Source organism: Haliaeetus leucocephalus, unplaced genomic scaffold (genome assembly GCF_000737465.1).
Source record: "Haliaeetus leucocephalus isolate CR32 unplaced genomic scaffold, Haliaeetus_leucocephalus-4.0 Scaffold656, whole genome shotgun sequence".
In the NCBI taxonomy this organism is placed as follows: domain Eukaryota; kingdom Metazoa; phylum Chordata; class Aves; order Accipitriformes; family Accipitridae; genus Haliaeetus; species Haliaeetus leucocephalus.
In genome coordinates, this window is record NW_010973092.1 from 9,862,128 (window position 1) to 9,876,510 (window position 14,383).

At 38.8% G+C, this 14,383-nt stretch overlaps 1 protein-coding gene across 2 annotated transcripts in view; it reads right to left on the reverse strand.

The window, feature by feature from the left end:
- The window catches only part of RNF145 (ring finger protein 145), a 46,164-nt gene extending 32,341 nt beyond the window's left edge, over positions 1 to 13,823 (reverse strand). The window contains exons 1-2 of one of the 2 annotated variants that reach the window (XM_010579002.1): positions 13,710 to 13,823; positions 5,343 to 5,556 (exon numbers count right to left, since the gene is read on the reverse strand). In XM_010579002.1, coding sequence (XP_010577304.1) covers positions 5,343 to 5,556; positions 13,710 to 13,712 — 217 coding nt within the window. In that variant the 5' untranslated portion in view covers positions 13,713 to 13,823. Of the gene's footprint in view, positions 1 to 5,342; positions 5,557 to 13,005; positions 13,028 to 13,709 lie in introns of those variants that run through there. The other variant, XM_010579000.1, reaches the window with a different exon arrangement.
- Between the last annotated feature and the right edge of the window lie 560 nt (positions 13,824 to 14,383).

Here is a 14,383-nt window from a genome sequence, read left to right on the forward strand (position 1 = left end):
AGAACTTGAAGAGTACTGGAAAAGAACATAGAAGTGGAACCATAAAAATATAAACAGTCACAATGTATTCTAAATTGTGAACACAAATCGCCATGTTGTCACTAGACTGGTACTCAGAGTTGACTGAACCTCAAAATTGTAAGCATCTTCTTTCAAGCAAGCTGCTGTTGTGGGTTTTTTTGTTTTTTAATGAAAAGCAATGTAGGTTGCCAGAAAGAGATACCAGCTTTATACAGAAATGTTACCTGGTAAGTACCCACATGCTGAGAAAGCTGCTTAGTAAAAGCCTACAACAGTAAGGAAGCAGTATAGGAATCGGCAGCCTCTAGAGCTGGAAAGTGAAAAAAAGAGTATGCTATATTTTGAGCATGGCATACTCTCTACCCTCTTCTATATCTACCAACTGCAGCATACACTGCATTTTATCTGAGAATATGAAGACATGGCAAGTAATTTTAAGAAATAAAGAGCAAGCCCATGTCATAAAATTGTATTTGGTTAAAAATAGCTACATTTTTAAATAGTAACACTCAGAAAATAGTTCTACTACCCATTTATCTAAATGTTGCTGGCAGGAGGGAGACAGAGGACATGGGACAGCAAACCCAGAGAGGCTGAATTTGAGCAGCTCCTCATCTTTGTACGCATTAACTGCATTTGCACATTTAGTCATGCATCCTTTTCTCACAATTTTGGGAAATTTGTTTCTGGAATGAACCAAATGCTTCTTTCTTCTCACACTGAAGCTTCACATGGCACTTCTTACTGTATTTTTATCAGAGTACTATATCTTTCCTCATAAGAGAAAAGGCACCACAAAAAAGCAATCCAAATAAAACATCTTCTAATTAATGCACAAGAGCTTAAAGAAAAGTGGGCACACCAAAGTAGAGAGCAACCAGCAAACACACAATGGCAGTAAGTTCAGAAGGTTTCTCCTCCTTGAGGCCCCCTTTTTAAAGGCAGCATTCATAACAAGTAGTTCACACCTAGCAAGTGATGTGACCAAGCGATTAAGGTATTAACAGCACAGTTCAAGAAACTGTGATTACAAACAGGGTGGTGAAAGATGACACACCTTCCACCTATTCCAAGTATTTAAACAGTTCCCTTTTTTCCCAGGAATTTCTTTTTTTGTAATGACAAAGAATATAGTTTAAGATAGAAAACTGCTCTTATTTTTATTCTTAGGTAAGAAAACACTAAGTATTTAGTGCAATTCTTGCCTTCTAGCATGACAGTGACTTAAACTCCAAGTCTGACTATGATTACAGGTTAAGCTCATGACTCTCCTCTTCCCATCTAGCTCAGAGTATTTGCCAGTTAGCACAAATAGCATTGCTTTGCCCTTCATAGGAGGAAATTACGTGGTTTCCACTGTTTCCACCTTCTTCATCAAAAGAATGTAAAAAGAAGTGACTGTCTTCTCAGAGCTACTCTACAGTGCAGAAGAAAACAATGAAGTCTGGCAGTAGCAGAGTGTGCTAGTCTACCCTACATAGAGGTTTGAGATGAAAGCCATTTTAGTTAGCACAGATCTTTCCTGAAGGAGAGGCTACTTTAAATTTATACAAAATTATTTTTATGAAATCTTAATGAAACCACATTACACCTATAACAGTTGTGGACAAAAAAGTTGTTTTGCTTTCTAAGATTCTTTCCCCCCAGATCATCCTACCTGCTAACAGCATATCAGCTGTCAGAATTATATCTGGTAATACAGCACACTGCACACAAATTTATCACGTGCTACTGTTGAGCCAGACTGTCTGGATGGGTTGCCAAAAAAAGTAAAAAAGATGACTTGGAGTATTTGGGAAGGAGTTCTGGGACAGCAGTGCTTATTGCAAGATACCCTAAACACTCCAAGAAGAACTACAGAATGCACTTTCATTCATAGGTCATACTTGCAAATAAGGCTTATAATTCAGGATTTTTCGATACTCTTAAAAGAATAAAGGGGGAAAAAAGCATATATATATATAAATAATTTATTGTATTTAAACAAATGGCAGGAAAGGGCCAGACTATAGAACCAAACCTTCCCTGTGACTCCTTTCAGGGGGCAGAAGAATTTCTACTATTTTTAATATAATTTGTGGTTGAATATCACTAGTACGTGCAACCCCATTTTATCCAATTCTTGCCTGTTTTTACAGATATCCAGTAGGTATGGCAAACTAAAAAAAAATAAAAATCCAGTACACAAATCAACTCCTTTTCATCCCAAGCATCTCTAGTAATTTTAAATTAAGTTTTCAATAAATTATCTGTCAAATGTCCTGTAAGATGTACCAAAAGTACTTCCAGAGAGATACTGGGTGTGATCAATGAAGTTTTAAGCTTGAGGTAATCCTATGACTATCAAGTATGAATTTTCGCACACACAGAACAAAAATTTTTCAGCCAGAGACATTCCCAAATTGTTGCTTAACTAAGTTTGATGTTTGTCTTTTCAAGCACACTTGACAAACCTAGAAAAGTTTTTCAGAAGTGAAAAACAGTTTTAATGGTGATTCTAGAAGATAACTCATATGCAGAAAAACAGTATTATGAAATAAAATAACATAACAAACTTTATACACAAGATCTAAAGTGCATGGTGAAGACTACTGCATGCCATTCACAGGCCTTTTATGCCTGCCAAAACAGTAACCACAGTGCCATTTGACAGATAAAGTTCATAAACAAAATTACTATGCAGTTTTTCCTACACAAAATTAATCTGTTTACATTCATGAATTCTAACCAGAAATTTATCTCTGCTGTTTGCATTGCTTTATGCATATTTAATTAAATTTCATGCAGTTGAACTTGTGGTTGAGTGGTTATCAGGACTGAATATTTTCCTTCACTAAAGCAGATAAGGGCTGTTTCATAAAAATATATGAAAGGGAAAAGCTGTATCAAAGGACAAATTGCATCCTAGAGACTTTTACTATATTCCCAGTACTGCTAATCTGAATGTGAATCACACTGTAATATACATCACTTGATCTAAAACAATAGGCTTTTCAAACTTTAAGTCAAATGGATGGAAGAAAACGAGTACATGTAAACAGAAAAGATATTCCTGGTAACTCCAGTGGCGAGCAAGTTTCCAACTTTGGATCCTTAGTACCGGGAAAAGGTTCACAATATCTAGATTGGTCGAGTTTATTGATTTTTATGGCCCTCTAATCAACTCATTCCTCAAGCACCTGCCCAAGATAGATGCACCTGATTTCGTAAGCTGCTAGAGCACTTCGATCTTACACTACCTATATAAGAAATTCAGAGATTGATTGATATTGCAAAGCTGCCACAGCATTTGCTGATACTGTGTTTCCTAACTGCAAATATGAACAGAGGATTTTTTTCCTAAATAAAACAGATTAGCATGTTGAAACATATCTATGGTAAATTGTTATTTAAATTACACACTGGCAGTTAATTTCCCCCAACATATCTTCAAAGAAGCTTAATTTCCCAAACTGGTGGAAAAGTACTTTGTTTTCCTTACAAATCCAATTTATATATTTTGATACATCATTTTAATTAAGGTTATACTGTAAAATGATGCAATTAAATCTATATAAAATCTCGTATAGGCATGCAAATTGATTTAGCCCAGCCTCACACTGACACAGCTTAAAAAAAAAACCAAGGCATTGAAACAAATCAACTTTATTTGAAAAGTACTAGCAAAGTTTTGTCACTGAAAATTCTCCAAAAATCTTTTAAAACAAGCAACTTGTTTGATGACTTAGAAGCCCTTCTTGATCAGCAACTACCAGTTGGAGCAGTAAAAGTACAGACACTCCATACTGTAACAGCAAAAAGCAAAAGAACTGCTGAGTGATTGTGCACCAGCACAAAAGCACCACTTGTATGAGGAGCACAAAGTCAGAATCCACTGGTTTAGTACTAAAATAGCAACCAGGTGAGAAATACTTCAGCAGCAATACACCAATAAAAAGCGCTATAGAGAGGGTAGGTATCTCAACGTACTTAAGCGAGGACAAGGTTATCAAATGACTATAAAGAGAGTCTATGTCACAGCTGGAAATTACCCACTGACATCTTGATAGCCTACTGCACAACTGTTAGTTCTGTATTAGAAACTGATCTGGTAAACGAATTCCTAAAAGGTACATACAAGTGCATGAGAAAGTCACCTGTAGTTACATGCCACCATGGTCTTGTGTCACATCGTCGAGCAACAAACAAGTACTCTCTCCCACAAACATATGAAAAGGGCATAGAACTGTAACACCAGCTTTTTGCACTAGAAGTACATTGCTATCCCAGCATGAGTATAGTGGAGCCATAACAAAGAAAGCCATGTGTGTTTTTAATGGCAGTGAATAATTTCCAGACAACAGACATTTAATAGATTAAAAAAGAAAGTCCCATGCCAACACTTACGCAGTCAGGATTAAAAACCTGGACATGCAACTTCAAAACACCACAGTCCTCTAACTACTTAACTAAAGGGTGTTTCCCTTAGCTGACCGCAGTGCATCTTTACCCTCCAAAGCCATCTACAAGGAAGAAGCACTGAAGAGTGGGAAAATTACATGCTAGCCATTTCTCTCCAAGCTAGGCAGTATTCAGGCAAATCATCATTGGCTATCAACCTCAACCGCCTCGATCCAATCCCTAATTAACCCCATGTGCAGTCACTAGATGAATCACACACCCACCTGGAGAGCAGGTCCCAGAACATCAATCCTTTCATCTCCTAGAAACAGCTGTCTAGCATTCCAGAGCTAGACTTGCAGGCCAAGGTTCAAACCTCAGCTCCCTGAGCTGTGTTATTAATTTTGTCCATTTATCTGCAACACAAGGACTTGTTACCTGGTCTAATCCACTCACAGCATATATATATAGTTTATACAGTTGGCATGAAGAGCCATATCCATGCAGCAGTGAAAGGTAACCTTCTGGTGCTGTGGTCACAGCCCAAACTAGGCAACCTTTTCCCTAGTCTCTTGCTTTATGCCAATGATATAAGTTACAATACTTCTTGTCTGCACAGCATTTCACAGCAGCTTTCTCATCAGTCAGACACAGGCCAAAGTCACTGTGCTATTCTTTCAGGGCATTAATCGTGTTACCAGACACCAGGTTTACTCTATTTACGTATCAAGACTAAATAACAAAGTTCAGTAGAAGACCCTACACAGCATTTCTTTACTGGTAACAAACAGTCCCTTAAGCAGAAGTGTAATGAATATATTATTGTGCTATCTGTTGTAATCAATGTATTATCATGCTATTACCAAATTCTTAAAATTCTTGTAGTAAGCAAGACTGTATTTACTACAGTAGTGTCTTCTCTTGAATACATGTACACTTACCCACATAATGCATATTAAGGGCCAAGTACTTGTACTGGAAGAGAGGGTTGTTGTGCAGGCTACTTCTTTGGATCTGCTGGAAGAATGAGCTGACATCCCATCTGTACAAGACATCCAACAGCATGATGCTTGGGACCCTTAGGGCCACATTTAATACTGCCTCCAACTTCTCCTTTGCAGCCATTCTCTTCCCTTTCTGTGAATTGGCAGCAGACTGTAAATAGCACAAGACAGAGAAGAGTAATCAGATCAATCTCACTGTGCAAACAGCTATTAGGCTTTGTGATCATATGAATGGGACTTCCTGTGTGGCCACAAACGACTGAATGAATCAACTGAGTTAAATTCAAATCCAGACAGGACAGCTTCTATTTTTGCTATATAAAGGTCAATTTGCTAGCAATTTTTCCATAGTGATACTGTAAAATGGGGAAAGGGGGGAGGGGGGACAGGTTAATGCCATAAAAATGGTCAAAGGGTGTGCACCGAATAAACCTTCACTCTTATTTGCACTAATTTAGCATCCAAGACCCCAGCCAAAAGACCCCAATGTACTAGGTACTACATAAACATTAACACAATAAGCTTTAGAAAGCAAACACCAACAAAATTCAGACACTACCTCCACTTAGCTTAACACTATTTCTGTGCCTCTCAAATGAAATGACCACCAACTAAAATAGTTCTTAAAACATTTTAGATTCACTTCCTCAATGCAAATTGAAATAAATAATTTTCCAATAGGTAAGATTTTTAAAAAATCACTTATGGCATTCATTAACATCTACGAATTTATATATTTATGGAATTTGAGTGCTCTGGTTTTTAAAAATTAGGACCAATAATCCAACTATTCTACTCATTTTAATGTAATTCACTGCAAGGAATCACATAGACAAAAGACCATATCCTCACTCCAGAGTACTAGAAGGTAATTTAATTGTGAAGCTTGTGATCAAAGAGGATGGATGTTGTAAGACAATGAAGGGCACTTTTCTTACTTTTTTAAATGGGAAAAAAAATGCTCGTCTGCAGCAGCATCTCAAAACAGGACCATTTTAAAGAGCAAAAGGATCAGTTTCCACATCCTGTCAGAGCACTGTCTTCAGCTGAGACTGACAGTTGCTCTTAAATGGTGTGCTGGTTTTCCCACATGTCACCTGCCCACCCTAGGAAGAGCATTCACTCCAAGCTGTATTTGTGAGCCACCAATTATATACACTGTATTAGAGAAACACAGTTGAATTATTCAAGGCCAAGCTAGGGATGATCCAGCAAGTTTTTATCCACAAGCAGCCATTCAAACAAGTAAAAACAATCACCTGTAGCATGATCAGTCCCCAGATGAGGTCAGATTTAAGAAAAGGCTCCCAATCCCAATTATTAGGGGAACAATCGGAAAGAACTGCATCCTGTCCCAAGAAACAGAAAAAATGTGCACTTGGAACTGCACTTTTAAAATAAAGTTTTACAGGACTTTATTAATATTGTCCTTGTGTAAGTTCTAAAAGTTTTTGCAGTTGTGCAAGTTTTATACTATGAAGCCAACATGGAAGTACAGCATGAAATGAATCCATGCTAATATACAGGAACAAAAAAAAAAAAAACAAACCACCACAAAACCCAAACCTTCCTTCTTGTATGGAAACACACACAAACCTCATGTGAAGTTTTATTTGTATTGCCATGGCAAAGATGCTACCATAAACCATTCATGCGCACACCTAAAGCCACACTGACACTTGTCAAGGCACAATGACATAAAATTAATTCAGCTCAAGAAGTCAGTACAGATCGAAAGTGAGTTTTGGCTCAGTAAATCACAGGTTACAGGGCTGCTGCTTGTCGTCATCCAGCCCAGCGTCTAACTTTTCAAGTTATGTAAATGCAGGCACTTTTTACAGAGCTCTTGCAACAGCTCTACAAACCCCAAAGACGGCACATCCTTCCCCTTGCACAGGAAGTGCCTCCCTGCTACATCAGGCATCCCACACACCACCAGCATTTCACAATGCTTCCCAAAATGAATTGAAAGGTCAGCCAGAAGACTACAAATATTTAGCATGAACAACCAAAATCATTGCCCAAGCAGCTACTACAGAACACTAGCATTCAACATTTAGTGTGAATAAAAGATGGAGTTTAAATGTATGGTATCGTACAAACAAAAGTTGGGAGCTACACAGATTGTATACAAAGAGTTTTGCCAGGCTGCGTACTGAAATACAAGCCTATGCTCAGCACACAGCTTAAATAATTCATATCGAAACATTTTAAATGTACAGGAATTTTCAAAAATCTTTGGTTTTGCCAAGTTCGCAACATTTAATTAAAACTTCGAAATTAAGCTGCCTCCTGCTTTTTTGGTAGGTTACTTTTCCAAGTAGATCAGGGCTTAGGGGTGGGCGGGAACTGACTTACAGGTTTTCACTCTGTCGTAAAAATACCCATGTGAAGTGACAACGAGCACCTGATTTCAAATTACATTCTCATAACTGTCAAAACTTTTCCAGTCATCAACAACCACCGAATATGTAGGACAAGGAAATTTTCACTTGAGCTTTCACCTTCCTTAATTACTCCAAATGCAGAATTCCATGCACTTCTCCTAATACTGAAAGTTAATTGAGGTTCAGCTCATCGCAACTAAGCTGAAAAATTTTGCCTCCCAAATTCATACACACATACTTAAGAATGTAAGAGAACTGAAAAGTGCAGCATTTATATTATCTATGAAGACAATCTAAATTTCAAACCCTGTTAAAAGAGAAGCAAAACAAACTTTGAAAACCACATTATGTCACAATGTATAGGCTACGAGAAGCAGCCACTGCAACTCTGCAGCATATTCTGTCACTGACTGACAAAGCATCCAATACTAATAAGAAACCCTTTAAAATTAACTCCACTAGAAAGGCGGATGTGTTAAATAAAGCCTCAGTTGTAATTGCTGCCAAGTTCTAACAGAACGTAATACATGCAAGCAACAAAGTCCATTGCTCTAAGCTCATTATATTGTAAAGAGCTCTCACAATACATTATTTTGATTGGTGTAAAAACAAACAAAAAACAAAAAAACCCACCACAACATTAAACCTCTAAAACCTTCAGATAAATGATGATGACAGGAGTTGCTGGATGCTCAGACATTAGAAAAAAAAATAGGTCACTGTTGTACACAGCCAAAAAATGGACTTAAGAACAGGACTGGGAAGCCACTAGTTTGTGTTTCAAGATATTTTTCCCATGATTTCAAACATCTCCCTGTTCTAACTCAGGATTAGAAAAAGAACAGTCTTAGGAAGAACTTCAGACTTCATATTCAAAGTAACTGCAAGCACAGTTGTGCTATTTGACCAAAAACACGTTTTAAAAATTTCCAATCATAACTGATTAATGTTCACGGAAACATTTTTGTTTTCTAACAACACAGTACTTTTCAAAAATCCCTCCTTCACCTGACATACCCATTTTGTCAAAAGCTTATTTCTGCTTAGCTTTAAAGAAAACAGTAGAATTAGCAAAACACAATTTAAAAAAAGACTATCACAAGTCTGTCCCAGCTCATTCTATCAGCAGAACAATTTGCAGTAAACTTAAAAAAAAGAAAAAAACCAAAGATAACACACATTTTCCCTTTAATAGAATTTTCTTTCTGAGGTTTTGTCATCACATAAAATTTTACTATTTCAGCTGAAGTTGTGAACTATGCCACTTAAACCAGTCAACTGTTGTTTACGCACCAACATAAATATAAATCTATCACGTCACAGGCAGAAAACACTCACTGGTAAAGCACTACAAGAGGCCACACAAAATCTGCATCCATTTACCCAAGCAGGTGCAAAATTACATTAACAGAGTAGAGTTTCTACATTTAGAAAAGCATTAATTATAAAGTTACTTAATAGTTACAGAAATACACTGGAATATCTGCAGATGTAAGAGTTATTCTAATACCACTGGCACCAAAAATCACCATAGAAAGATACAGTAATTCCACTCAGGATCAGAACTTCAACCAGACTTGATCCTGCAATGTTCAGCCTAACATCTGTGAACAAGATGCTCATTCTCCTGCAGGATTACAACCTAAAATACTTGGAAAGATTGACTAGAAACCAAAACAGATAATTTCAACTTCGGTTCCTCACATCTATGAAATTCTAGTTACTTTGGATGTGTCCGTTAACAAAGCACACTTTGATCTGTAGTCTAGTTTCCACTTCAAATTATTTTTCAGTGATACATCCCAAAACAAAAAACATCACCAGGAAAAGCTTTTACTTTTCTATATGGCAAACTCTGCTAGATAAATCTTGAAGAGGGGGAAAAAAGAAAAAAAAAAACCAAAACAAAATAAAATATACAATTCCTATCTGTAACTATAGAAAAGTTCAATGTCACAGTTCAGAAACTAAGATTAGACCCATCAGCTGGGTTGCATTCACGCACTCCCCAGAACCCCTCCTTCAATATGCCTGTTCTGTTCTTGGGAGCAAAAGAAAGGAATTTGAAGTACAGAAAAATCCCATTCTTCAGAGACTTAGATCTTTATATCATCAGTTTGGAAGGGAGAAAACAAAGAAAAGAAAAGGGAAGGAACAAGATGAAAAGGTTCATCAGATATGCACTTAGAAAAGAACTTCCCTGTGAGTCTGTTGGAAAAAAAAAAAAACAAACCAAAAACAACCTAGAACTCCAGAGATTATGTGAGTCACTGATCCATCAAAACATCTCTTTCCCATGCAGTCAGCAGCAAGGAAAGCAAAAGATGTCTTGCTCCCATACAATTTAAATTGGCTAACAAGGACAGCACTCAAAAATTTCTGCTGAGAAGGGCAGATACAGTGAGCATACCAAGTGTACTAATAAAGCAGTGAAACATTGCAGACGTGTACAGTAACACTGTCATTAGGATCCAGTCAGCATTTCCAATAACACTCAGGTTTTGTAGTCCGCTAATTTCAAGTAATAACCAGAGAGTACTTAGCCTTCAATTTAAAGGTTTAGAGTGAGTCGGTCGGCAGACTACTTGATCTTGCTATGTAAGAGTTAACAAGAATAAACAAATTTTTCTTCTTTTTTTCCTCATCTGGTCTAACAATATGGATTGCTATAGAGCTGCTGCGGTGGTGTGACTGGAGGACTGTTACTTCTACCTAGAAAACAAATAAATTCCTACTCACCCAAGACACATTCATTTGTGAACTGAGGCACAGCTAAGGTTAATCATTCCAAACAAATATACATAACATACTCCACAAAAAACACCTTTTACTGCAAAACAAATTGGGCCAACCTCTTATCTGTTCATAGGGACTTAAGAGAACGTGAATTCATATTAAAGGAATATTAAAAATGGACAAAAACAACTCTAGACCATTAACAGTACATAAGAAAAAAAAAAATCTACATTTCCAACTTTCATTAATTCTAGCAAGTTTTATATGAGGGAGAAGCAAATCAATTCAGGAAATAAGGATACATATCACAGAGCTGTGAAGTTAAAGCGTTCTTTAAAGATTTATTTCTGAAGTACATTGATATACTATGAGCAGTTCCAGTGCACTCTCAATTATATAGCAAGTGTATTATTTATAGGCAGCCTGTAAAACATCCTGTGCCTTTTATTTTTCATAATGAGCAGGTAAGACCAGGGAACCAAACTCAGGGACTAACACATGTTAACAAAGGTTAACAAATCCACCAGGTATGCAGCAAAATCCTTCTGCGGATTCCTACAGGATCGGCACTCTGCCTGCATATGATCAGTTCAAATCCAGTCACGCTAAGAGGGGCTGCTTGTTTTTTACATCACAGATTTCCAGAGTTCAGTTAGGCACCTGAAAGATAGGAATCTAATTCATTAAAATAAAAATATAACTAATAATATCTTTAAGTAAAATTTTCAGAGAAAAAAAATCTAGATTGAATCAACAACCTGAACTGCTCTGATGTCCTTTTTGACTCTACAGTTTCTTGCCAGTCCAAGGTTTGGTTTATTAACTAGTTATTCAGCTTTTTTTTTTTTTTGCCATCACAGCCGTGTTTGCAAGCCTACACCTACAAGCCTGCCTAACCACGTTTGTATCAGCACATTCTGAGAAAATCTGGGCAGCAATCCCAAAGTGCCTCTGCAGAGGATAGAATACCCAGAGGACCTGCACACAGAGCATTAATGACAGCCCAAGATGATGCAGTCTCTGACAACCCACCTCAGAGAGCTGCATCACAGGAAGACCAGCCACACAAGTAAAGTTGATGGCACACCCCATCAACTTCACAAAAAAACCTGCAACCCAAACATGTTACCAGGATGAAGTTACATGACGGGATGAAATATATTTCATCCTCCACAGTTGCTCATTTAGTTTTTAGCCATTTCAAATATAGACACAGCCTGTGTTTAGAACCTGCAATGCCAATAACTAGTTACCTGACTGGTAAGAAGTCAAAATATAAAATAAGACTTTCAAGATTTCTCTAGGTCAATACTGATAAAGTTTCCATTGCTGCTGCTGCCTTAGCTATTTGAGTCATGTAAATAAAGAGCATCAGCTTCCAGGCCTGTGAAATAGGCAGTTTAGCTTCCTGCAGTACCAGACTCACACAACAGAAAGATCAAACACATGGTGAAAATACTTAGAAAAGTCCCTTTTAAAACATGTTCAAACTCAAGACATGCCACCAAAAAATTTTTCCAGAAAAACTCCACGAGGTGAAGTACCCACTTCTGAATGTTCCTTTCAAGTATGCAACTAATTACAAAGCAGCAGGGCTTCCCTAAAATGAAAGGAAATGTTATGAAAGTAAAGGCAGGGAAACTGGCACAAATGTCTGAATCATACTAAAGGCGCTAGACATGAACATGCACTTAAAAAGCAAAACAACGGTGAACTGTCCACTCCATAACCACATCAAACATTGCCAGGTGCATCTGGAGCTAAAAATGGATTCAGAAAGAGAGTAAATCACCACACAAACATACAGAGTTCCAGAGGACTGAAAGAGAAGCTATCCGCATATGTCTGCATGAAGAGGAGGAAACCAACTCAAGTTTAGCAAACAGCTTCAAGCAAGTTTTTTAGAGTGCAGCATGAAACACTAAGCAGGCTTATACAGTTTTCCATGACACACCCATCTGTTCACATCTGATTGGCACAATATGCCTTTCTGCATCTGCACCATGGACTCCAGCTGCTGAACTGGAGTGAGATACTAATCTCTTTCCATCATCTCCAAAGGAAGGAATTCCCCGGTATTTCTTCCAACGCGCGTTGCTCAGTTCATATCTCCATCAGAATTAGGTTCCTGTAACATCAGTAGCTCCTCATAAGACTGATACAAGGTGAACGAATCCTGTGTTTTGGACAAACAGCAGCTTCATGTTGCTCTCTAAGATTTTTGATGATCCTTCCATGTAATAGTGGTCACAAAGACATCTATTTCCTAATACTAATGAGTTTAGGAATTAATTAAATGCCTTCGTGACATTATGGCTCAAAAAACAGCAGCTGATTACCACAGTTATTAAAACTAACTAGAAACAAAAAGATAGTTTCTCACACACAGGCAGCTCGTTATTTAAGATAACTGCAAAAATAACCCAAGGTTACAGATAAACCAAACTTACAGGGTGCAATAGCTTAGCAGCTCTCACCTTAAAAAAATATTTTTTTTCCATCTACCTTCATTAACCTACAAAAGTGATCAAAGAGAGTAATTAAAAACTATTTCCTTCTCCCCCCCCAAAGTTTGATCTCTAGGGGTACATTACACAAAAAACCCTAACACAAATACAGCTAAAACTATCCAAGTCCCAACTCCACAAAACAAGTTAACAGCAATTCTTGTACTAAAAATTGCAGAAGAAATGAATACAGCAACACCTACAGACTTAAAAAAAAAAGTATTTTGAATGCGATTACAAATGCCTAACGCTTACGAGTCAAACGTTACAGAAATCTTTTTCACTGGTAAACAAAAAGCATTTTTTGCCTATGATGTCTACTATTCTCCCTTGTTTACTGACACTTACATGCATTAAACAAAACAACTCACCTTTTTTCCACTTTATTCTCCCAATCGCATTATTCATGCACCAGGTCCCCCCCACGCACTCCCAAAAAGGTAGTGCAACCAAAAGATAAGAATCCTTCCAAGAGCGACCATCTGTCACAAGTGCACTTAGTACACAGAACTACTCTCGATCACAGAAAAAAAACCTGAAAATTCTCATCACAAACCTTATTTTAAAAGGCTACAGAAGGTCTCAAAAAATCGACTAACATGACATAAGTAGGAAAGATAGAAAAAGCCCTGTTCTTCACGCTACGGAGAGACTGCTTCTTACATAAGCATTACCATATGCTTTAGTGCCCGTCTCCGGGAGGGAATAACCGGGCCTCCCCTCTTCCCACCTGAATCCAGGCACACCACACAGCTCTCCGTCTCACCCGTAAAGGCGTGCGGCGTCTGGCCACCAGAGAAAGGCTGAGGGGGTATTTACAGCCGGCTGCGGACACCAGGAGGCAAAGCCAGTCCCCGGAGAGGGAGGGGAGCACCGCAACCTCCACAGCGAAGGCAGCACCTCGGTCACGACTGCAGCACCGAGCGACTCCCTTCTCTGGGCCCGAGTCAGGCTCCACCGCCGGGCTGAGCACACGTACGCGTACATGCAGACGTGCGAACTCTACGACCCCCCCCCCCCACTCCCCAACCGGCGACTTATTTCCTGCCCGCCGCCTGCCCGCCGAAGCCCTGCCGTTCATCCCCGGCGCCGCAGCAAAGCCCCTCGCATCCTTCCCCGGGCCCCGCGCAGCTCCGCCGCCTCTGAACTCTAGTAACCCCCTGCAAAGCTTCGCGGCGAGCCGGCGCTGGCGGAAGGCGGGGAGAGAGCGGGGGAGGAGGAGGAGGAGGAGGAGGAGGGGATGGCGGGGGCCGCTGCGCACGGGAAAGGTCGGGGAAGCCCCGCCACACAAACGCGCACACGGACACGCACACGCCTGCAAAGCAGCGGGGGTGCGTGGCGGGGCGCC